Consider the following 18,534-nt stretch of genomic DNA (forward strand, 5'->3'; position numbering starts at 1 on the left):
CTAGCATTAACAATAAAAAATGATAAAATTATTGGAATGTTGTTTTTTTCTTTTTTCTTTTTATCTCAAACTCTTAGTGTAGGGAAAGGAGAGGTCATGATTAAATTTAAAAAGGTTTAAATTTAATATCTTATTTCTCTTATTTTAACTTTTTATATAACAATTAAATAATTTTAAAATATATATATATATAAAATAATTACATTTGTTTCTTGTTCATACTATTAAAAATTATTACTTTATATAGATTTAGAATTTATTTTTCTTTTGTACAAATTCAAATTTGGTTTGACAATGTTCTTAAAAACAATTTAAAAAATATTAAAACAATTCCGAATTATTTTTTAAAAACAAGGGAACTCTTATAACACATTTGATTATTAAAATTATTATAATTATTTTAAAAAAAAAAAGAATGATAACATTTTAAACTATTAATACTGCTGCAAATTCATTACTTCTGCTAGGTGGCTAACAACTTTTTTTCTCTCAGTACTTACTTCTGTTGGGGTTGGTAACAATTGTTTTCTTTCATTAATTACTTCTATGGGTGGGTAAAAGTTCTAAAGGCCACAACCCCCCCTTCTCTCACTCGAGGCATGAAGAAGCCCTTTTCTGAAGTTGCCCTCCAGACGAGAGAATCCCTAAAAAGGCCATATTTTCCTCTTCCACTCTCAATCCTCGCAGGTACTAATCTAATCATGTTATTTATTTTGCAACCCCCGTTTGATTCCCAAGAAAATCCATCCCCCATTTGATTTCCGAGAAAATCCATGCAAAACCCCCAAGGAAAACCAAAAAAATTCCTTTTTTTTTTGCTGCCTGTGTTTTCTGGATCTGTTCTAGGGGTCTCTTTGCTTTTATGCCACTGGATTTAAATTTCACGAACCCTAAATCCACCTCGTTTGATTTCCGAGAAAATCCATGCAAAACCCCCAAGGAAATCCAAAAAAATTCCTTTTTTTTTAGCTGCCTGTGTTTTCTGGATCTGTTCTAGGGGTCTCTTTGCTTTTATGCCACTGGACTTAAATTTCACGAACCCTATATCCACGATTTTTGAGCTAGGCTGAAGAACACAACCTTTGCCTGCAAATCATGATCAGATTACCAAATAGCATCTTATTATTATTATTTTTTTTAAAAAAAGAATTGGACAGATTTTGTATCCGGGCTGGACTGGCAAGGAAATATCGGGAAATTTCCCGAAAAATCGGTAAAAATACCGATAAATACCGAAATGTCGGTGAAATTTCCGTAAAGCGAAATTTCGGAGAAATATTACTTCTGCTGGGGTGGTGGGTAACAGTAGCAGTGGTTTTCTCTCATTACTTCTGCAGTCTTTCCTCTTCTTGGTCATGTTTTCTGTGTTTACTTGTGGTGCTATATTTTTCTTTTATTGATTTTGTCATTTGGTCATTTTTTTACACTAGTCTTTGAACATGCAGGTAGGCATGGTTTTCATTTCGTCCTCCTCTTATAAATAGAGCAGAGGAGTAATAATCTCACCATTTGTCTCCAACTATGAACTATTTGTTTTTTTTTGGTTTTGTAGTGTGATGGATGTGAAAGACAGGGCCATCTCACTAATCTATCTCACTAATCTTAGGACAAATCTATCTCATTAATCTTAGGACAGGGAGTCTACCGAACTAACATCACTTGAGAGGTGGGATGGTGGGATTGATGTTTGGTTGACTGCAACGGGTTACTCCTTATGGAGGTTCAGTGGAAGGTCAGTAATAACGGTATACCTATCTAACATGATTTTATCAATTTTATTTTTTTAATTTAAGTTAATCATTCTTATTTTAAGACATCTATACTCCTTATGGAGGTTTAACTCAGGGTGGATGGTCAGTAATAATGGTATACCTATCTAACATGATTTTATCAATTTTATTTTTTTAATTTAAGTTAATCATTCTTATTTTAAGACATCTAGTTAAGAAATTTATGTTAATTTTAGCGGAGAATACAATGATATGATTGATAGAAAGGGGATTGCTTCACAAATTTAGAAGCTAGACACAAACTTGGTTTTTAGATCCGTGATTGCAATCTCCTCTCCATCAATCACATTCACGTATTCTTCCAAACAAGATTAACATGAATCTCATGTTTTAAAAAAAAAAAAAATCATAGATTCAACTCAAATTAAAAAGGATAAATATGATAAAATTATGTTTGTTATAAGTATAACATTATTACGAGACATCCACCATTGAATGAATACTCCATGAGGAGTATCATTGAAATCATACAACATCAATCCCACATTTTTACAGTGATGTTGACTCGTGGACTCTCATGTCTTAGGATTAGTAAAGTCCTAAAAGTCTTTCCTATATATATTAAATGTTATTCCCATTTTGACATTTTATTCCGGAGTTTTAACTCTGATTGGTATAGGATCAAAGAAATTTTATAGTTATGCTTGGCTACAATTTTGAATTCTTATATGTTTGCTCTTTTTTGTCGTTTTCATGATGAAAATGTTTTTCTTTATTCATGGCTAATGAGTTTTGATGTATTGGGTGTATCCCAAAGTTTTAATTTTCAAATATATATATATGAGGAAAAAAACATGGTTTATTCCTGCATAGAGACCATATTAGAGACCATATTAGAGATCAAGAATTGACTGTTAAAGCAAAAACAAGTGAACAATTAGTTTATTTTCACGGTTTGGAAATTATTTATCCCATCTTCAATCTTCATCTAAGTAACATGTCATTACACATGAGTTTGTTTTTACACTTAATTTTGACCAATGGATCTCAATTTTTATGTATTTATATATAAAAGCAATTCTCAAATTCAGCACTGGACCATAATATTTTAATTTGAAAATTAAAAAGTTATTTTGCATTATTATATGTAACTGCATATTACCTACCTTTTATATTCAAGTTCTTAAATAAAATTTTGCTGTTAAAAATATTTGTTGATTTTTAGAATGTGATAACGTATTTGTTGATTTTTTTTTTTATAAAAAAATATCTTTAAAAGAAAAAGACTTAAAAAGTTAAGTATTTCTTGAAAAATAGAAAAATATGATTTTTTTTTTTAATTTTAGAAATTTAATCAAGAGACTTTTTTATAATTCAATTATGCCATACTATATAGTATAGAAACAAATTTAATATTAAAAGGATATAAAAAAATAACAAAAGAATAAGAAATAGAAAAAATCACGTGAAAGTGATAAAACTATTTTTAATAATTCGTTTATCAAAAAGTTATTATATTTTAAAACTATTTATTCAATATATTTTTACTAAGATGATTGATTTCATAGTAGAAGAAATAAATAATTTACATTTTTAGTGTTATAAAAAATTTGCAAAATACTATTAACCTTAATTTCTTTTTCTTTTTTTTCATTTTCAACTTATTATTTAATGGATAAAACTTATATTTTGATTAAAATAATAATAAAAACAATTGTCATATTTTATTTTTTTTTAAATGTTAAATAAAAATTAGTTTAAAATATTTTTGAAAATAACCCTAAAAAAATAATTCTTAAATATTTTTAGCGACAAAATCTTATTAAAAAACTTAAATATAAAAATAGTTATATTCTTATTGGATCATATCGATTCAAAGTAAATGATTTCCAAATTGTTTTCACCCCTCTATTCTTGATTCTGTTATGTGGGTTGTATGTACATAAATTAATCTTGATTCTGTCATATGGGCTGTCATGTGAGTTGTATGTGCATAAACTAATCTTGATTCTGTCATGTGGGGTGTATGTACATAAACTAATTGTTCATTTGTTTTTTGCCTTGGAGAATTCTTCATCTCTCATGTGGTCTCTCAAGGGAGGGAAATAAACCAATCGTACATGTGTTTTTTTTATTCTATTAATTGTTGAATAACTGTCGAGGAAATGATGCTCTTTTTGTATTTTATTTACATCTATATATGAATATTCAAGGATAGTTAGGATTTTTCCAATAACCATCTTAAGATCAATATAAGATAATTATAGAAAAATATATCATAACTCTAACAACCTCTAAATTCAACGTAAGATAATTATAGCAAAAACAATTACAACCGAAGGCAGATCAATAGAAAACAAACTACTACTACAATCATAAAGTCAAATAATAGGAATATAAAACAAACTACTACTGCAATAATATAAAGTCAAAAACTACAGGAATAAGAAATTCAACTACTGCAACGAAACTACAAACCTAACTACAACAACTCAATTAAAGAAATCAGAAACATAAAAATTGACCTTAAACTAAAGTGTCATCAACCCCAATATGACACAAATTTGGCTTTCAGTTTTGTAATTGATATATCCTCTCCATCAATTATATCCCTGTATTCTCTCATACTAAGATCAACATGAATTATAAGAAATTCAACTATTGCAATCCAACTAAAGCAACCCAAGTAAATAAATCAGAAACATAAAAATCGACCATAAACCAAAATGTCATCAACCTCAATATGACACAAATTTGGCTTTCAGCTTTGTGATTGGTATTTCATCTCCATCAATCACATCCATGTATTCTCTCATACTAAGATCAACATGAATTTCTTTACCAGAAGACTGGAAAAAAAAAAAAAAAAAAAACTAGGATTAGTGAGTATAAAAATGAAAAAAATTATGTTGATAGAATTGTACCATTATTGCCAACCATCCACCGTTGAATGAATACTCCACAGGGAGTAATCCGATGCAATTAAATAACATCAAATCCACCTCTATGTAGTGATGTTGGCTTAGTGGAGCCCCATGTCCAGGGATTAACGAGATCGTGCTATGTCTTTCACATCATTGACACTGCAAAACCAAGAAAAAAATGAGAAGAAAAAAAACAGTAGGCGAGACCAACAAAAGAAAACAATATTAGAAAAAAAAAACAGACTTATTTTGAGGTTAAAATTGAGAGAGGAAGTAATCATAGAAGACAATATGAGAGAGGAACTAATATAGTATACCACAATCATATTGCCCACCTTTCTGGATATGTTCAAATTATCATTTCTTCGCTTCCCATTGAATGAATACTCCATGAGGAGTATTCTCAGTGAATTTTTCTTTGACATTTATAGAGACACGGACTTCCTTATGAGAAACTCACCCATATATAGGAAAGAGATTGATGTTGTATGATTTCAATGGAATAAGGATTAGTAAAGTCCTAAAAGTCTTTCCTATATGAGCGGGTTTTTCATAAGGAAGTCTGTGTCTCTATAAATGTCAAAGAAAAACTCATTGGGAATACTCCTCATGGAGTATTCATTCAATAGGAAGCGAAAAAATGACAATTTGAACTTATTCATAAAGGTGAACAATATGATTGTGGTATATTATATTAGTTCCTCTCTCTCATATTATCTTCTATGATTACTTCTTCTCTCAATTTTAACCTCAAAATAAGCCTGTTTTTTTTTTCTGTCATTGTTTTCTTTTATTGGTTTCGTCGACTGTTTTTTTTCCTCTCATTCTTTTCTTGGTTTTACAGTGTCAAGGATGTGAAAGACATAATGCGATCTCGCTAATCCCTGGACATGGGGCTCCACTGAGCCAACATCACTACACAAAAGTGCATTTGATGTTATATAATTGCAACGGATTACTCCCTATGGAGTATTCATTCAACGGTGGATGGTTGGCAATTTTTCATTTTTATCCTTTTTAATTTGAGCTCGAGTCACTAATCCTGGTTTTTTTTTCAGTCTTCTGACAAAGAAATTCATGTTGATCTTAGTATGGGAAAATATAGGGATGTGATTGATGGAGAGGAGGTATCAATCACAAAACTAAAAGCCAAATTTGTGTCATGTTGGGGTTGATGACACTTTGGTTTAGGGTCGATTTTTATGTTTCTGATTTTTTTACTTGGGTTGCAGTAGTTGGATTTCTTATAATTCATGTTGATCTTAGTACGAGAAAATACAGGGATGTGGTTGATGGAGATGATATATCAATCACAAAGCTGAAAGCCAAATTTGTGTCATATTGAGGTTGATGACACTTTAGTTTAAGGTCGATTTTTATGTTTCTGATTTCTTTACTTGGGTTGCTGTAGTTTGGTTGTAGTAGTTGAATTTCTTATTCCTATAGTTTTTTACTTTATGATTACAGTAGTAGTTTGTTTTCTATTGATATGACTTCGTTTGTAATAACTTTTGTTATAATTATCCTACATTGAATTTAGAGGTTGTTGGAGTTATGATATATTTTTCTATAATTATCTTATATTGATCTTAACATGGTTGTTGGCAAAATCCTAAAATATTCATATATAGATATAAATGAAATGCACTAGGAGCACCATCCCCTCGACAGTGATTCAACAATTAATTAAATAAAAGAAACACGTGTACAAGAGATGAAGAAATCTATTAACGCAAAAAACAAAGTTTATATACATACAAACCACGTCACAGAATAAAGAATTTAACTATTTTTATATTTAAGTTTTTAAATAAGATTTTGTTACTAAAAATATTTAAGAATTATTTTTTAGGGTTATTTTCAAAAATATTATAAACTAATTTTTATTTAACAATTTTTAAAAAATGAAAATATGACAGTTTTTTTTATTTTAATCAAAATATAAGTTTTAGAATTTGTTTAAAAACATCCATTTACAATATTAAAGGAAAAAAGCTAGAGATCAAATATGATTTTTCATCCATTAAATAATCAAATATGGTTGAAAATGAAAAAAAAAATGAAATTAAGGATGAGAGTATTTTGCAAATTTTTTATAACACTAAAAATGTAAATTATTTATTTCTTCTACTTTGAAATTAATCATCTTAATAAAAATGTATTGAATAAATAGTTTTAAAATACAATATTTTTTTGGTAAATGAATTATTAAAAATAGTTGTATTTCACTTTCATGATTTATGTACTACAACAGCAAGACTTGTGGCTAATGGTTTTCATAAGACCCTTCGGTTGACTTCTTTGAAACGTGCGGTCCTTTCATTGAGCCCTCACTATTTGCTTAACTGTTGTAGTCGCCGGAGGTTGGGATATCCGACATCGAGATATTAATTACAACACCTTCACGGGTGGTTCGATGAATCCCTGTTTATGCAACAGAACTGGAAGGATTTGTCGATGTCACCAAGCTCACACATGTCTCTTAGCTCAGGAAGGCCTTATATGCCCTAGAACATGTAGCTCATGCTTGGTATAAAGGGTTGCGGAGTTGTCTTTCTTCAACTTGGTTTTTGAAATTCCCTGGTTGCCATATCCTACTCTTTATCAGAATGTAATGGGTGTTCTTCAAATAGGCCAGACATCGATCTCTTATATTGTGAATAAACTTAGTCAGTATTTACACCTGCCTACTATTGCCATTGGCAAATATGCCAATGGGTCTTGTTTTATCTCAAGCACACCTCCAGCTTTGGTCTTTTCTTTCTTTCAGCCCCTTGTATCGAATTGGTAGCAGAAAAAAAGTGTGAAAAGGACCACAAACTCCCAAATTGGAGCAGTTCTGAGTCCAAACATTCAAAAGCCTTTATGCTCCTCTCATCACAATTAATTACTGGCTCTGCTCCATTTTGACAGCTGATGGGGGATATGTATGAAAGGCCTCTCATATAGGTCCTGACCTGATAAACATGTAATACACACAGACTGCACGCTCTGCACTTCATTTATATATCTTTACACACTTAAAAGCTGTGGAAGTTCAACTTGAGGGATAGAGAGCCGTACACACTGTAAAGCTTTCCACAACATTAATTAATTCAATGAGAGAGAGAGAGAGAGAGAGAGAGAGAGAGAGAGAGAGAGAGAGAGAGAGAGAGAGAGAGAGAGAGTCCATCTCTTATAAAACTAATGACAATTGCCAAGAATGAAACGTGAATGCTTAGATTTTGATAGCTGTACAGCAAGAGGATGATGGGTTTCTTGATCAATTTGGGCTTCTTGTTTCTCTTTCTCTCCAAGTTCATGGCCTCAATGGGTGCACCACCAGGTATGTTCATCTTCGGTGACTCGCTCTCCGACTCCGGCAACAACAACTTCATACCAACCCTAGCCAAGTCCAACTATCCTCCTTACGGCATCGACTTCCCTCAAGGCCCCACCGGCCGCTTCTCCAACGGCAAGCTCGCCGTCGACATGATAGGTCTCTCCTCTTACCTCCATCAAAATTCCATTCTTAATGCATAATCCCATGCATGCATGCATGCATGAAATTTTCAAATAGATAAATTATGATGATAAATAATATCAATATTGCTCATATGTGCAGCTGAAATGCTGGGACTGCCTTTTGCTCCGCCGTTCACTGATCCATCGATGAGTGATCCTCAGATTTTTCAAGGTGTCAACTACGCATCAGCAGCTGCAGGAATCCTTGATGAAACCGGCAAGGAATATGTAATTTATGATTTTTTTTTTTTAATTGAAGTCTGATTTGCTAATAATGCTTGTGGTAATTAAGTGATGATATGATTATAGATGTGTTTTGACGTGGGGATGAATCAATTTTCAGATGGGTCCAATACCACTTAGCAAGCAGATCGATAATTTTCGGCAGACATTACCGAGAATTTATTCGCTGTTTGGACAGAACGCGAGTGCGATGACTTCGTATCTGAACAAAGTGCTGGTGATGGTGTCAATAGGGAGCAATGACTACTTGAATAATTATCTACGTCCAGACTTATATCCAACCAGCTCTCAGTATACCCCTCTGGCCTTCAGCAACCTTCTCGTCCAGCAGATTGCTCAACAGCTGGTGGTACATATTTCTTTCTCCTTCTCCAAAATTAATTTGCTACATACAATATTTCTCTAATTCACTCAGTCAATCCTCATTCAGTTCTTTTGAATGCCAAGAAAGCTAAGGAAAAGAAACAAATAAATAAAAGATAATAAAATTAAGGTTAAATTTTATTTTTTCTTATTTTTTTTATTTTTCTGTAAAATTAATTTGGGGAGTCTTTATGGAAGTGGTCAGTGCTGGTAAGACCTGATGACAATTCAAATCAATGGCTTCTGATGTGAAATCATTAATTGAGGCTTTGGGTGTGAAGTGTGTAGTGTGTACTAGAACTGAGGATGTTGAAAATTTGGAATTAGAGGCCCATTAAATGTTGCCATTACTTCTACTTAATGGTCATCGCTTAGGTGGTTGGTGGACCATATTTGGTGGGGGTGGGGGTGGGGATTGACTTTTTGACTTTCTCATCTTCTTATATTTTATTTTATTTTTCAGCTGATGGGCAGTCTAATTTATGGCTCTCCAGCTAATTGAGATAGTTGTCATCAGACTAGTACGTTGGGCCAATTGACTCCTTAGTACATTTTGAATATTAATACATAAAATTCGTATATTTGATGGTCTGCTATTTTAGTAATAGTTGGTACATTAATGGTAAAAAAAAATATATTGTATATCATAATCTTTAAAATCCTGACCAATTATAATTTTTTTCTTGGACAAAACATATGTGCTATGTTTGGTTCGGATCGGAAAAAAAAAGAAAGAGTAAATTTAGAACTAAAGAAAAATGAAAGAAAAAAAAAATTTTAAGTTAATAAATTATTATTATATTCTACTTCAAACTCAATTCATAAAAATTAAATAATTTAAAAATATATAAAATTTTAATTATTTTTTATATTACAATTAAGACAAAATCATTTTAATTTTTTTTTTTTGTTTCCTCGATACTTTCTCAACACCAAACATAACCAGCATTTAACATTTGATAAAAATTAGGGATAATTGTGTTTTAGATCTTTTTTTTTTCCATAGTGAGCAAATGTCGTTTATGGAAAGATAAAAAATTCATATCTTTCTTCTTAATTTTTATGTTTCGGGTCTTGGACTTAAATAGTAAATTTATATGGACCAAAACTTAATTTTTGGACTTAGTTGAGCCCAAAAATTAAGTTTTAATTCATATAAGTTTACCATTTAAGTCCAAGACCCACAGGAAGCATAAAAATTAAGAAGGATATGATCTTTTCAGAAACGACCTTTGCTTACTATGGAAAAAAAGAAAAAAGTAAAAAAACATTAATTTAAATTTATTCCTTTTGTAAACCTCAATAAAATTTAATATAATTTAGTAATTTGAAAAAAAATACACCCTTCTCCAAAAAAAATAAAAATAAATTATTATTATTATTATTGTTATTTAAAAATCAAACATCGTAGAAAATATATATATTTAAAATTGAGTATATAAAAAACTACTAAAAATATGTCAAATTTTTTTAAATGATATATTTTTAGAATATATATATATATTTTTTAAAAATTAGTTTTTAAAAATAATAAATTTTTAGAATAATTATTAAAAAAAAATTTAAGATAAAAAAGTTTGTCAAATATTGTGGTAGAAAATAGTTTTGAAAGATATATTGGTCTCTTCATATTTTACATCATTCCAATTATGCAACTTATATAGATTAAAGCTTAATTTTTTGACCTATTTGGATCCAAAACACAATTGTCCCAAATACAAAAAGGATAGAAACAAAATAATCACAAAAAATCAAGGCCATGTTTGGGATTGCTTTCTAACATAGTTTTTTTTTTTTAGAATAAAAAAATATAAAAATACATCTGAAAATTCTGAGAATTATTCTAAAAACAAGTGTTTTGAAAGGATATGTTATTAATATTTTTCAGTTATTTTCACTTAATTCTTTTAAAAAATAATCATACAAATTATTAAACAAATTTTTGTTTTAAAGAACATCTAGTAATTGTTTTTTAAAATTATTCTCCAAAACTTTATTACAGTATTTTGTGCTACATGATTGTCTGTGAAATTGAAAAGGAGAGACTAGAGGTATAATGTTAGCACATATGGTGTGGTGGTGTTTGAAACACAAATCAGGGGTTGTACAACATGGGGATAAGACGATTCATGGTGTATGCGCTGGGGCCGCTGGGATGCACTCCAAATCAGCTGACGGGCCAAAACTGCAATGACAGGGTGAATCAGATGGTCATGCTCTTCAACTCTGCTCTCAGATCTCTCATCATCGATCTCAACTTGCACCTCCCTGCCTCTGCCCTTTCTTATGCTGATGCTTATGGCATGGTTTCTGACATTCTCATCAACCCATCTCCTTATGGTAACTAATACCTACCCTCCATCCTCCATCTTTCTATCTTTATGACTAAGCTTCATCACCTCATCACCTTTCCGAAACGCCATACATCTTGCAGGCTTCTCAGTTACTTCACAAGGGTGTTGTGGTGTGGAGAATGGGAGGGTGCAATGGAGCTGCATTGCTGGTGCGGCACCATGCAATAACAGAAACTCGTACGTCTTCTGGGACAGCCTTCACCCAACAGAGGCATTGAACAGGATTGTGGCGCAAAGGTCCTTCATGGGTCCTCAATCTGATGTTTATCCGTTCAATATCCAGCAGCTTGTCTCCATCTAGCTTTCCCCTCCTCCCTCCCTGCCCCTAATTTCATTGATTACTTGTTTCTCATGTATAATTTAATATAGAGGCACCAAAATAAAAACCTCTGTAGCTTGTAAATTTAAGCACTGAATCGTCCACGGAGTCAGCTGGGTTTCTCCTGTCTCACTCTGTCATTTGGAGCCACGTTGTACAGCTCAATCTGCTCTGCTAAGCCTTGGACCTCTACAAAAACCCAATACAGAAAGCAATAATGACGATACGGAACTGCTGCTGATAAAAGAGTCTCTAAGTGCAGGCCATCGAATTTCAACACAAGTTTACAACTAAATACCAAATCAGAATGCAACCAAAGGTAGTCAGGTACTCCCTGTATCCCGACTCACACTGAATTAGCTCAAAACTCTTCAACAACGCCAAAAGTTTAATCTAAATTCCCCCAAGTTTTAATAGTTAGCAGGTATGCGTCCCATGAGAATGGAATCATGTCACCTGCAACTCACTCTTTTGCCGCCACCAACATGTGGTCTAAAAGGACAAATAGCCATCAAGAATTCAAGAAGTGAAAATCAGATTATAAAAGGAGTGAGCAGCTATAGAAAATAAGATCCAAATCTCTCTGAAAATTCACAGCATCATATGTTGGTAGCTGGGGCAAGACTTGCTAGCCCAGCAAAATGTACTCTCTCACACAAAACAGTAACACTATCTTCCTTGTCAGAAATGCACTTCTACTGATGTTGCATGATCAACTTAATCTGCAACAAGAGGCAAACAAAGCAGCAATTGATAGCCTGGAACAATGTAAACAATTGATTACTTGGGATATTCAAGGTCATCAGTTATAATGATAAAATTTTCCTTCATGATTTCTTTTAACAGACTAAAGATTACTACAAGAGAAAAGAAACAAGGAGCAAAAAGCAGGGAGTCTTTAATAAACAGACATTATTTTTCTTTCTTAAGAGATTGACATATTCAATAAAATATATTGACAACTCAACAATAGAGATACCTTATTTCTAACTCAAAGGAGCTTGACAAGATCTAATATTGTTCTCCATCTCTCTCTCTCTCTCACACACACACACACCTTTTTTTTTTATATATGTAGGACTTAAACATCTATCTTCCTACCTGGGAGGGCCAGTGATCATCACCAGAGCCAAATCGATGCTCAACACAATCCAAGGAAACTAGACAAATAAAGCAACAAAAGAAATTCAAACTGGTGTAATGAGAGTTGCATGGAGGCACAATTGATTTTCAATCCTCAAATTGCAGATAGCTCAGTAGTAAATGCAACACTGACCCAACTTGATTCTGTGTCCAGCTAACTATCCATAAAGTGAACAAAAAGGATATAAGATAAATTACAGAAAATAAGTAACAACAACATGCAGAAGTACAATTTTCCCTTGATAACTCCTATTCATTCAGCACAACTACTCAATATAAATGAATTAGCATATCTAACCCCATTAAATGCAAGGAAACAGTTCCAGCATTAATATATACCCACATAGTAATTTTAGCTGGATAATCTAAAATTTCGGGGAACAGGTTACCCCTACATCAAGGGGCGACTGAGGAATGAAATGCTTAACACGATTAGATCCAATTGGCAGTATTTCTGTAGCCAAAGAAAACGTGAAGCATCCTCTATTATCAACTATGTAAACCATTAAAAAAGAGAATAATTACAGCATGTATCTATGGAGTATGGCAATGTAGGTATTGCTAAGACCTTTTTGCAGCCAAGAGAATCATCGTTGTTAAACAGGAGCTCAGATTCTTGGCATCAAGCTGCAAGTTCAACCTCATGCCCTCTTGAAAAATTTACCACCTTTCTTTCCCATTCCGGTCTCTCCCAGGCTTGATGACAGAAGAGATCTGGAATCTGGTCGCCATTTCAACTCTTTCAGAACAGAAAACAAGGTGGCAAGTGCAGGAGTTACTTCGCTATCCTTTATATTGTTACATGATACTACTCTAAGCCTTTGAAGTTCCTTCCAAGAATGAACCACTGAATCTAAACCTTCCACAGTCAGCAAAGAGCATCCTTCCAAAGAGAGAGATTTTAACCTCCTAAAAGGAGAAATTTCAACCATTAAAAACTACATCAATATGGAGATCAATGTATCTGATCCAAAATAAAATAAAATTCAAATTAAGATACGATCACTGTCTATTCAAACACAAAATGCGAACTTCCAAATTTGTCTCCAATTATCAAATTCTTATTTATCAACTAGCCATGCTTAAAACCACACCTGGTCAAGATATAAGCACGGGGAACAACCTAGTAAACAAATCAAGATGATCTATGATGATGAATATAAACCCCATTCTTCAGAGTCATAATGACATGATTTACAGCAAAAATAAGAATTCTCAAAAGCTAGCAGTGATGATAGAATCCAAGTCCTGAACAATCCATATAGAAATCAAAATGATCTCCAACAGCCAATCAAGCCAGTGCACATAGAGAGAACATTTCCCAATTTATGTTAAGATCCAGATTGGTGCCTTTTGAAAGACAACATTTTAAGGGCCCTTGAACAACAATAACATAAAATGCACCAATTATTCCAGCACTTCTATTAGAGCTTTTTCTTCCTATGGCTCCACTAATAACTTTAGCATAAGACACTTCAGCAGAAATTACATTATAAAGGTACAAACAACCACAACCTTGGAACCATTATGAATGAACTTTAAACAATCACACAGGGAATTGGTTTTTCTTTTTCTTTTCCATTTTTTTTAAATATTTCAATGTCTGATGAGACCTTTCAAAAGAATATCTTTATTTTGTTTTGCTGTTTATTATCACCCAATAAAATTGATTGTCCTTCTACCATGAAAACTACTCATATCAGCCTTCCAACAAGGTTTGAACATAAAGTAAATAAGAAACCCCCCTTCTCATTCAGTGGGCCTTAGTGTTTTCCCGTTTTTTATTCTTTTCCTCTTTAATGGGCTTGGTGTTACTTGGGGATTGCCTCCTTCAATCAAAAGTACCATGTTATGTTGGCACCACAAGTTTGCGGGAAAGAATACAAGGAAAGTTTGGAGTTTTGCTCCACTCTGTACCTTTTGATGCATCTGGAAGAAGTCAGAGATCTTTTGAAGAGTTAAAGTTTTGCATGGTGAAGCTTAAAGATTCATTCCCTAAGTTTTTGTATTCATTATAACGGACTCTCTTGGGAAGGGAGTTTGTCTCTTCTTGATTTTGTTGATCAGGTAGGATTATTTTGAGGTTGCCAACACAGCCCTTGGTTGCTCATTTGCAGCTCTTTTTAGCATATTCTAGGGTTGCCTCATACTTTCTATGTACTAAGGCTCACCACTTCATTTATATCTTAATATATTATCTCTTTACCTGTGAAAATTCAAAAAAAAAAAAAAAAAAAGAAATGGAAGAGAGAGAGAGAGAGAGAGAGAGAGAGAAACCCTACTTTTTTGTTTTTTCATTTTTCTCTCTCTCATTTGAAAATTCCAACTCCTTTAGCATCAGGAAAGATTCTGACACAAGCAAATCCAGAGTACACTGGCCAAAGATTGGTTTAAGGTGTTGTGCTAGTTTACTGAAATTCCATATAATTTGTCAATCTACTAGCTGCATTAGGAGTTGAGGCCAACACTTACAAATTACAATCAGGAAATTGGATGGATTGGGGTATTGGCGAGGTGGGGAAGAGCTGTAAGAAAGGGGGCCAAGAGAAGCATTAAAGCATATGCAGAAGAACAACAGATGTTGAGAATTTGATAATTCACAATGTGCTCTCACAAATCAGATAGTATATAGAAGTACATGTAAAGAGGTAGATAATTTCCTTATAAAGATGCTCCTAAGACATTGTATGGGATTTAGGATAATCAATAAGAGAGAAGGATCATTAAATAGTTAATTATGAAATCCAATTTTTAATACCGTTTGCTTCAAGAAACCAAGCAGCTTCATTAGGAAGGAAGATTGACAAAGGTGTGCTGATTTAAGGAGTAATGATTGGGTGTTCCTTGCAGTAATTGATTCCTTGGGGAATTGTTTATGGTTAGTTTGGGTATCTCTTTTTGGCTCTCAGAGTTAGATCAGGAGATCGTATCATTTATTGGTGGTATACACAGTGCAATTTCAGGCCTCAATTACTACATATTGAGGTCTGTTATTTGGGAGAAATTTGCATAAGTAGGTTACCACATGTCACCAAAGAAACTAATTTCTTTGACAATTCTTCTTTATTCCTGAATCTAAACAATGCTATTCTCAGAAATGCCTCCATACTTGATCTCCAAACTCTGGACCACCCAAGTTTGCAATACATAGGGTGTGCACCCCTTTTTCTAGGGGATCTAATATATTTCTGTTTGCCTATCAAGAAAATTAATCATTTTCTGTTCAATAATTTACCGCCCAGTGACATTCAAGAAGCACTTTTGTCAATGATACCCTTTTCTGTTTTTTGAATAAAATAATTGATCTTCTTTTAATCATAGTCCTATTGTCTTAGAATCCAATGCCTTAAAGTTGGGTCCCACCAGTTTTGGTTCAGGGAATTTGTGGCTGTGGTGAAATGAGAACAATGTAGACATCAAAAAGTATAATGCAAGAACCAGATGAAAAATAAAAATTTTAACAGCTATTGCAGTAATATTATCAGCAGTTTTTTGTTCTACTCATCCTACATTCGAAGAAATATACCTTGATATCAATCAAACAACAAATGCAAATTAACACCACAAAGAAAATCTCATACCTACAAATAGTCGCAATGCCAAATGTTTCATCCTCCAATCCCCAACAATCCTGTAAAACAATCTCCCTAACAGCCTCACACACTAAAAACAAAGCTCTTGTGCTCTGTTTATCCCGCATTTGGCACCGCTGCAAGTGCAACGTCTCAAGTGTAGGACAAGAACCCAAATGTTGATCTGATCCTGGACTCGCATCAATACTCTTACATGACTGAAGCTTCAAAGTCTTCAAATTCCCACAAAATGACAACGCTGACAACCACCCACCATCCATCCTATGATCACATAGTGTTAATTCCTCTAGCATTTGGCAACACTGCCCGATTGCTTTGATCCCATCATAGCTCCCTTCACACCCACACAACTCAAGCTTGACTAATCTCCTACACCCCTGCGCCAAAATTGTTAACCCAATATCCGAAATTACAGAATTATATAACTCACGAACAGAACCAATCAATTTCAAGATTTGTAGGTTCTGACAACCCGAAATACCCCTCAGCGATAAATCAGTACAATAATGAAGCTCCAATTCCTGTAATGTCAAGCACTCCGTAGCCACGCTCGACAACCCTTTCTCGCTCGCACCAATCAGAACAAGTTTCCTCAAATTAGGGCAACCCTCGGCGACAATTCTGAGCCCCTCATCGATCACATCAGGCGGCAACAAATCATCTCCGGAGACAAAACCGCCACTCAGAAAACGTGAATCGAGTTGGATGGAAAGAAATTTATGGCTTAACCAAATTGCAGAATTATTCGGCAACCGAACACAAGCGCGAACAAGGTCGATATCAGTGAGATTGGGGAATCGGCAAATAAGCCGGCCGGACTCGAGAAAATCCCAATCGACAAGTTTCACGGACTGTACCAACCGGCCATGGAGATGCATCCATCGTTTGCAGACCAAAGAAGTAGTAGTGTGGTGAGAGTATGGAAGCTTAGAGAGGATGTGGAGGAGGAGTTGGTCCGAGAGAAGAGAAAACGGGTCTGTGGTGATGGTTAGGGATTTGCGTGGAACGATGTCGTTTTCAGGTGAAAGAGATTGGAGTTGCATCTTGAAAACCACATGGCTGAATGGAGCTTGGTCGTTGAACCAGTTGACCTCAGGGCAACTCACTCTTCGCTTCGACCTCGTCTCTGCTGAAAATGGCATTTAGGTTTAGGGTTAGGGTTTTGTCCTGAATCAGCTTTGCTGCGACAGCTGCTGCTACTTCGCTGCATCCCCCCTCTCCATCTATCTACTTCCTCGGGAAAATAGGTTTCCGATTGGATTTGTGGGGCGTACAATTTATCTAATGCATCTCTGGGTGGTACCCCTGAGAAAACCTAGATCCAGTGCGGACGCAATCACTGCCACCATCACAGGGAACCAACCAGCATACGCCACTCTGATTCAAAAATCTATGACTGACGACGTGGCATGATATGATTGGATGAAATAATTAAAGGTGTGGATTGCTCTGTACCCTATGTAGTTTGGATCTGGGTTCTATTCTGGAAATTGTTAATAATTGAGCTACCTTTTTTCGTAATAATAACTAGAAAGTTTATAAATTTGTCTCTTTAACGAGAATCTGATGAGCAAGTACCAAAAAAAGAAAAAAAGAAAAAAAAAAAAAAAGGAGGGGCCCTTTATGGATGGGCTCTTAAAAATCTCCAAACCTCACTTTTTCCTTTATTTATTTATTATTATTTTTATTTTTTAATTTTATAGATAGGATAAGACAATGTGATTGAAAATTGAAATTTTGAAAAATATAAAATTATTTTAATTCATTGAATATGGGTGTTAGGTCCAAGCTCGTGGGCTAAAAGTTAGGTAAAAAATGATGAAGGCTACATAAAGAATGTGAAAGCAAGAGGGTGACAGTTGAATATAGATTCTGAACTCGGGGCATTTTGTTTTAAGGTTTTCCTTTTTCTTTTTTTTTTCTTTTTTCTTTTTTTAGTTTTCATTTATATAAGAATGTGCTTGATAATAATTTTAAAAAATATTTTTAATTTTTTTAATACTTCAAAAATTTTATTTTTTAAGAACTTGTTTGATAGTAATTCTAAGAAGTGTTTTTAATATTTTTAATACTTAAAATTTTTTATCATTCGTGTTAGAAATATTAAAAACGTTTTCTAAAATCACTCCCAAATGCACTCTAAGTATTAAAGATGTTAGAAACATTTCCTAGAATCACTGTTAAACATACTCTAAGGTTGATTTTTGTAGCAATATTTTCTTTGAATTTGGAATAAAATTTTAAAAGAAAAAAAAAGAGAGGTAATTGATAAAATTTTAAATAAAGGAAATAGATTTAGAGTTATACATGTATGAAAGAAATTGATTTGTTTATTAATTTATTGGTGATTTAGATTCACTT

General features: G+C 33.2%; 2 protein-coding genes across 11 annotated transcripts; one reads left to right on the forward strand and one right to left on the reverse strand.

The window, feature by feature from the left end:
- The first annotated feature begins 521 nt into the window (after positions 1 to 521).
- LOC100258224 (GDSL esterase/lipase At1g71250) lies at positions 522 to 11,602 on the forward strand. 7 transcript variants are annotated; one of them, XM_059742973.1, is made up of 7 exons: positions 557 to 687; positions 1,553 to 1,745; positions 7,952 to 8,132; positions 8,259 to 8,386; positions 8,502 to 8,750; positions 10,864 to 11,104; positions 11,199 to 11,602. In XM_059742973.1, the coding sequence occupies exons 3-7, from the start codon at positions 7,955 to 7,957 to the stop codon at positions 11,417 to 11,419; spliced, it is 1,017 nt and encodes a 338-aa protein (XP_059598956.1). In that variant the 5' UTR covers positions 557 to 687; positions 1,553 to 1,745; positions 7,952 to 7,954; the 3' UTR covers positions 11,420 to 11,602. The 7 variants fall into 7 exon arrangements, with proteins under 7 accessions (XP_002275448.3, XP_059598956.1, XP_059598954.1 ...); XM_059742971.1 differs by having other exon boundaries at positions 7,980 to 8,132; XM_010663018.3 differs by having other exon boundaries at positions 1,553 to 1,732; positions 7,009 to 8,132.
- Positions 10,730 to 17,493, reverse strand: LOC100247967 (F-box protein At5g51380). Of its 4 annotated transcripts, XR_787723.3 has the most exons (4): positions 16,162 to 17,493; positions 13,149 to 13,489; positions 11,736 to 12,195; positions 10,730 to 11,626 (listed from the first exon to the last, which is right to left on the reverse strand). XR_787723.3 is itself a non-coding variant. In XM_002275454.5 (2 exons), exons 1-2 carry the CDS (start codon positions 17,313 to 17,315, stop codon positions 13,222 to 13,224), a joined length of 1,422 nt encoding a protein of 473 aa, XP_002275490.1. In that variant the 5' UTR covers positions 17,316 to 17,493; the 3' UTR covers positions 12,800 to 13,221. The 4 variants fall into 4 exon arrangements, 1 of the variants encoding a protein (XP_002275490.1); XR_787725.3 differs by lacking the exon at positions 11,736 to 12,195; XR_787724.3 differs by having other exon boundaries at positions 10,730 to 12,159.
- Positions 17,494 to 18,534: the final 1,041 nt, after the last annotated feature.

The sequence above is a fragment of the Vitis vinifera genome, chromosome 15 (assembly GCF_030704535.1).
Source record: "Vitis vinifera cultivar Pinot Noir 40024 chromosome 15, ASM3070453v1".
Taxonomy (NCBI): Eukaryota; Viridiplantae; Streptophyta; class Magnoliopsida; order Vitales; family Vitaceae; genus Vitis; species Vitis vinifera.